At 55.9% G+C, this 6,908-nt stretch overlaps 1 protein-coding gene across 2 annotated transcripts; it reads left to right on the top strand.

The window, feature by feature from the left end:
* Positions 1 to 1,483: 1,483 nt before the first annotated feature.
* Islr (immunoglobulin superfamily containing leucine rich repeat) lies at positions 1,484 to 4,640 on the top strand. 2 transcript variants are annotated; one of them, XM_020165623.2, is made up of 2 exons: positions 1,484 to 1,873; positions 2,684 to 4,640. In XM_020165623.2, exon 2 carries the CDS (start codon positions 2,692 to 2,694, stop codon positions 3,979 to 3,981), a length of 1,290 nt encoding a protein of 429 aa, XP_020021212.1. In that variant the 5' UTR covers positions 1,484 to 1,873; positions 2,684 to 2,691; the 3' UTR covers positions 3,982 to 4,640. The 2 variants fall into 2 exon arrangements, with proteins under 2 accessions (XP_020021212.1, XP_073917702.1); XM_074061601.1 differs by lacking the exon at positions 1,484 to 1,873 and adding an exon at positions 2,372 to 2,484.
* The last annotated feature ends 2,268 nt before the right edge of the window (positions 4,641 to 6,908 follow it).

Consider the following 6,908-nt stretch of genomic DNA (forward strand, 5'->3'; position numbering starts at 1 on the left):
TGGATTCTCTAGAGATGAGACTGGTGGTACAGCCTTTGTGAGGGTGAAGCCCAGTGAAGCCTCCGCCCCCAGGACTCCCTCCTTGACTGACACTGAGGCCATACATATTACACTTCTAGCTTCTGGTTGACTCACCCCAATACAGAACTTTCCCAGAAACTCTCTGGCACAGTAGGAATAATACCAGAGGTGCTTCATCTGCAAAGGGGGGATCTAAATTAGACTATAATGTCCCCATCACCAGACCTGGGCATCTGCAGCCACCACACTGGTCTTCTGCAATCTTGTTTGGTGTCAGGGAAGAGATGTAATGAGCTGGCATTAGGATCTTTAGACCCTTTTAGCCACAGATGATACCTGCCTGACCTTGCTCTTGCCAAGAGGGTAAGTTGAGTCATGAGCAGAACTCAGCAGGTTAATGCACGGGAAGCTTGGGGAGGACTACCGAGGTGGTATGAGGGCTTACTCTGGAGGGCATTTATCCAGCCTACAAAGTTCTTTTCTGGGTCTTCCTCATCTCTGGGCTCTCCTCCGTCTCCCTTGATGTGGGCTTCTTTATCTCTCCACTTTCACTCCTCTGGGCTCTTCAGTTCGGAGGTACACCCTGGAAATGCACACCCCTTTCACATGGGGCAGGGACGGTGGAGCCCAGAGGGTCAAGATGACATCATAGGTGTCCAGCACCAACTGTGGGACATACATCAGTCACTGTGGGGCCACAGATCTCTCAGCCTCATTCCACGTGCCGGGTGAGCAATGGAACCTCTCTGCACACCTGAATCCGGCCCAGAATCCAGCCAGGGACACTGAAGCCCCTGCTGGTTCCTGTCTTAGTTTTTCTTCCCCAGCTCTGAGCTGGCTTCCTGTCCTCTGCCTGCCTCCTGCCCCTCCCCACCCAGCTCAGTGTGAGGCTGGGATTGCAGCTGGGGCGCTCACTCCCAGGACAACATCCAGCTCAGCTTTAGCCAGCAGGATATATTTGCTTAAAAAAACACGCCCAACATTTTGGCTTCTCACTGCAGGGTTGGAGCCTACACTTCGGCCTTCTCAGCTTTTCACTGAGATACACAAATACACACTTCAGCACACAAACTCACACACACCAAGACAGACCCACACAAAGACACACGTTCACGTCCACACACAAACCACCCTCACACCCGCACGAAGATGTTACATTCACCACACACTCAAACATTTTCAAACGCACACAAATTCTCTCTTGCACACAGTCTCAAACCTAACACATGCAAACTTCACACACAGTAATATACACCCTCCTCCAAAACCCGTCCAAAACCCGTTCACGCACCTCCCAACACACGCAAACACACGCACAGCCTGCCTGGGAGGAAGAAGCCACTCCTTGTCCATTTGAAGGGAGGTTACAAGCTTCCCTCCCTCCATAAGATCCAATTTCTCACCCTTCCCCCATACAAACGCTCTGGCCTCATCTTTCTTTTGGGTCCTGTCCAGACTGTGCTGTGTCTTTAAGGAAGGAGAAGCTGCTAAAAGTGAGTGAGTGAGAGAGAGAGAGAGAAAACACAACCCAAAAAATTTGGCCTCCTTCCCCCTCCAGTTTCTGGTGTCACTTATGAAACACAGGTCGCTGTTGTGGTAGAGTTAACGGCTGGTTTGCTGGAGGGAGGAGTGTGCAGGCTGCCCAGCTTTCTCCCTGTGGCCCCTGTGTGGGCAGGGTGGGCACAGGCCTGCAAGCTGAAGGTGGGACAGCACCAGGCTTCTCCTTTCATCATATCCTAGTCCTGCCTTGGGCTCCCTGGCCTTGCAGACTCTCTGGACAACTTGCTCCTTTGTTTTTTCTTGGTTCCATCTTAGAAGAGGCTCCGGTTGGCTAAGGAAGAATAGTTTGAAGGTAAGTCAGGGAGAAGCGGGTTCCTAGGGCCAGGAGGTGGAGGCCTGTCAGACACCAGGGCTGGTTCCCTTTTGGTATGTCTTTGTTGGTTCGAGGTTCTTGGGACAGTCCCTTGCTCAGAGTCATCCAGGGAGCATCAACTTCTTGGACAACCACAACCCCGGAACTTCCAGCTGCATTTGGGTTGAGCCTCTGGCCTCCCTGGAGTCAGCTGAAAGGTCCTCGTGGGGTTTATTTAGGCAGCTGCCTGGCGTGGTTTGAACAGAACAGGCCCCGGTGTGATTCTGTAGAAAGGGCCTGGTGTCTGCTGTGGTCACAGCCAGAGGAGTGTGGGCGTGGACAGGGGTGGTGTGCACTGCACAAGGGGCCTTGTCTGAGCCGGGGCATAACATACCTATGGGGGGGCTCTGATGGGAGGGGCTGCAGCCAGGATGTGGGAGGGCAGGAGGAGTTTCTGTGAAGTGCTGGGGGAGGGGGGGGGCTGCTGGAAAACAGATTTCGAGTCATAAAGTCAGCTAGGAACAGGCCGAGGCAAAGGGAGCTCCTGGTTCAGACGAGAAGCTGGGGTCCTCTTCCATCCTGTCTTCACCGTGCTTGGCTGTGTGACCTTGGCAAGTCCTGGCGTTTCCCTCGGCCTCACTTTCCCCTTCTGCAGAATGGGGGTGGGGTACTAGGTGGTGTTGGGTTTTGGCTGGATTATGTGGGGCAGGATCTCCCAATGGGGAATAGTGTTAGGCTGGGGTCCTGGGAAGGGACAAGGCCCTTCTGCAGCTCTGCATGCTCACCTGGGTGACCTGTCCCACCCTGCAGGAGGTACAATGCTGGGGATGCGCCTGCTGTGCTGGGCAGTTCTTCTGGGTCTGACACAAGCCTGTCCCGAGCCCTGTGACTGTGGGCAGAAATACGGCTTCCAGATCGCCGACTGCGCCTACCGTGACCTGGAGGCTGTGCCACCTGGCTTCCCGGCCAATGTGACCACACTGAGCCTCTCGGCCAACCGGCTGCCAGCTTTGCCAGAGGGCGCCTTCAGGGAGGTGCCCCTGTTGCAGTCACTGTGGCTAGCCCACAATGAGATCCGTACGGTGGCCGCCGGTGCCCTGGCCCCTCTGGGTCATCTCAAGAGTTTGGACCTCAGCCACAACCTCATCTCTGACTTTGCCTGGAGTGACCTGCACAACCTCAGTGCCCTCCAGTTGCTCAAGATGGACAGCAACGAGCTGGCCTTCATACCCCAGGATGCCTTCCGTAGCCTCCGTGCCCTGCGCTCACTGCAGCTCAACCACAACCGCCTCCACGCGCTGGCTGAAGGCACCTTCAAGCCGCTTACCGCACTGTCCCATCTGCAAATCAATGACAATCCCTTTGACTGCACCTGTGGCATCCTGTGGTTCAAGACATGGGCCCTGGCCACAGCCGTGTCCATCCCGGAGCAGGACAACATCGCATGTACTTCACCCCACGTGCTCAAGGGTACCCCACTGGGCCGCCTGCCACCCTTGCCTTGCTCAGCACCTTCAGTGCAGCTCAGCTACCAGCCAAGCCAGGATGGGGCAGAGCTGCGACCTGGCTTTGTGCTGGCACTCCACTGCGACGTGGATGGGCAGCCAGCGCCCCAGCTTCACTGGCACATTCAAACCCCCAGTGGCACTGTCGAGATCGCCAGTCCCAATGTGGGTGCGGATGGGCGTGCCCTGCCTGATGCCCTACTGACCAGCGGCCCTCCACGCTTTCAGGCCTTTGCCAATGGCAGCCTACTCATCCCTGGCTTTGGCAAGCTGGAGGAGGGCACCTACAGCTGCCTGGCCACCAATGAGCTGGGCAGTGCCGAGAGCTCTGTGAATGTAGCCCTGGCCACACCAGGTGAGGGGGGTGAGGACGCGCTGGGGCACAGGTTCCACGGCAAAGCGGTTGAGGGCAAGGGCTGTTACACAGTTGACAATGAGGTACAGCCATCTGGGCCAGAGGACAACCTAGTGATCATCTATCTCAGCCGCGCTGGGAGCCCAGAGGCTGCAGTAGTAGGAGCAGGAGGCCCTGGGCAGTGGCTCCCAGACTTTCTCCTACTGGGCCTGAGTCTCCTCCTTGTCCTCTTCCTGGCCTGCTTCTAGCCACACCCTGCCCAGGCTGGCTGGGGCAGCCCCAGGGCCTCCTCAACTCCTCCCCTGGCCTGGTCAATGCCATGGGGTCTGGAGTGGGCAGAGCCTGAGCTGGCACTGGAGGACCTCACATTTTCCTACCTCCTCTTCTAAGCTCTTTTGGAACACTCACCACCCCAACTGCTAGGCATGCTCAGAGCTAGTGACTAGGATAGAACTCCATCCCAGAACTCAGTCTCTGGGGCTAATTGCTGCTAACAGTATTGCCCATGTCCCATTGGGGGTGCATGCTAACAGGGCAATGCCCTAAACCCACTGGGAGTTCTAGGCACTGGGACTGACAGCTGGCGAGGGCTGTGCAGGTGGGTTGCTGGGGCATGGCTGGGAAGGAGCTGAGAGGATGCACAGGAGAGGGAAGAGGGTGGGACCAGTGGCTAGGGAGGCTGGAGACTCTGAATGTCCTGCTCAGCTCTCCTGACCCCTTGATGTTTCCTGATGAAGGCATGGGACTCCTGGAAGGCTGAGCCTCTCTCTGCTCTCACCCTTCCTCACTCAGCCTGTGCCCTGGACTCCTGACCTTCCTTTCTCTCCAAGTATGCACCTGTAACCTGCCTCTCTGAAGAGGCCAGCCACCTGGGGGTGGCAGAGAAATAAACAGCATTTTTTATGTCCCCTGCTGTCTGCCTGCAATTTTGTCTGGATGTAGGAGTCCTTATCAAGGAGAATCAGGATGGTCACACGGGGGTGGCAGTTGTGCCTGCACAGGACAGGGGCCTGTGGCACACGCAAAGACTGTGTTGCAGATGGCATGGGAGGGGTGGCCCAGGGGTGGACTGCGGCTGGGTATATATTTCCTCCTTCCATATCAGCCCACAGGACAAAAGGGGCTGGAAGCCTGACATTACAGAGACTTTCCTGGTGACCCTGACAGTGCTTTGTGTCAGCAATGGCCTTGAGAGGCATTTTGAAAGGGGCAAGGCAATGAAGGGTCTGGGTTGTAGCCCCTCCTCCCTGTCCTCTTCTGGAAGAGGTTTTAGGAGAGGAAAGGGGTACAGGTGGTGCAAGAGGAAGAAGGGAGACAGAGAGGGAGCCAGGGGACACAGGACAAGGGAGAGAGACTAAGGCTAGGAGGATAAGACTTGAGGGAGAAGCCAAGGCAAATGACTGTGGAAGTGGTCTTCTGAGAGGAAGTCCAGGTGAGGACTACAGGCCCCTGTAGGAACTTTGTCCACAGAGCAGGGTGGGATACAAGAAGCATATGGATTGGTTAGATCCTGGAGGCTCTGCAGAACCCCAGACCCATTCTGGGTCAGAGATAGCCCCCTACTCCCTCTATCCTGCCCCCTTCAAGATTGGGAGTGTGCACAAAGGGACAGTGACCTAGAAGGGAGGCTCTGCACCTCTGCCCAGCACCCCCAGGAATGTTGAACTCAGCAAAGTAGAGGCAGGAGGTCAGGGAGTCTGGGGTAGCAGCTGTGAGCCCTGGCTGCTGGCCAGCGCCCTCCCCCACCTTCTGGCCCACAGTCAGGGCCATCTCCCCATCCCCCCCTCCCCCCAATTCGCCATCAACTTGCAGCTCTGGCTGAATTGATGTCACTAGCCTGGATCAAGGATGACTCCACATCTGATGGAAAATGGCAGGATGAGCCAGATCCCATGTGCTGTGGTACCTTGGGTAAGTCACTGCCCATCTCTGGGCTTCAGCTGTCTCAAAAATCAAATAGCAGAGCAGGACAGCGTTCAGTTGCTTAGGGGTCCCTTGGATCGATGATCTCAGACTTGGTGATCCTACCCTGACTTGGGGCCTGCTGTCTCAGCTTCATTACAACTGAGCAGGCTCAGCTTCTTGGGGTAGGGTTGGACCTACAGGCTGTCCCAGGGTGGCATGGGAACAGTTGTGCCTAGTGAACTAGCTACTCCCCTGTGCCACAGTCTTCTGAAGTCCCCAGTGCCCTCAGGGTGAAGTCTGGGGCAGCTATTTATAGACGCCCCCCCCCCCAATGGCTCCTCCAAGCCTTCTTGGAACTGCTAACTTAATGCTCCATGATGTGCCACCCTCTGCACCTTTACTTATGTTGTTCCCAGTCTGTGCACACCTCCTCATTCCTCATTTGGCTAAGTCTGTCTTTGAGATGTGTCTCATACTTCACCTCCTCCAGGAAGTCTTCCTGAACGTTCTCTCAACCCCAATATGAACCAAGCTCCCTCCTTTGGCCCACATAGACCTGGATGTCCTGTGACCCAGCCTGATCAGTCACTCCATTGTGACTGTTCCCTTGCCAAGGGCAAAGGTAAAATCTGGGTCCTCCTCCCTGTGACCCTCTAGTTTTTGTCACAGGTCCAGGAAGGCATTTTCAGTGGGTTGCAAGGGGCACAGCGTTACACTCTTTGGCCTTCTTGGGCAGCCTGGAAGGTGGGTTTGAGCTCCCTGGTCCCACCTCGAGCTTGTGTGTGTGTGTGAGGCTACAGTGGAGTGGACCAATGTGCGTGTGGGGTATTTCTTGCAGTCATTGATCCAGATCTGTGCCGGGGCCATATTTTCCCTGTAGCCTGAAGCTCCATGGTGGGCCACACTCAGCTCATCTTCCTTATTTACACATTCCCCTACCTCCACCAAACCCCTAGTAGGGGAAGGGACTGCAATTTGCTTCAGTCCCCCTTCCCCTCTGCAGACTTGGTCTGCTGCCATTAGCACAGCCTTCTTGATCCCCCAGTGTGGCACCCCTTCACCTCCACACCTGCATTCACATGCCTTTCGCCATCATTCCTGAAGTGTCTTCGGCCAAAACCTTCCACACTGCTCAAGGGGAAGCATCGTGGGGACCCCAGTTTTCCCCACCCAAAGGGTCACAGTGAGGAGTTCTCTCAGCCCCCACCCAGTTCCCAGCCCAGCATGCGGCTGGAATACTCCTTGCCCACCCAAGCCCCATAAACACACA

Source organism: Castor canadensis, chromosome 19 (assembly GCF_047511655.1).
Source record: "Castor canadensis chromosome 19, mCasCan1.hap1v2, whole genome shotgun sequence".
Classification (NCBI taxonomy): Eukaryota; Metazoa; Chordata; class Mammalia; order Rodentia; family Castoridae; genus Castor; species Castor canadensis.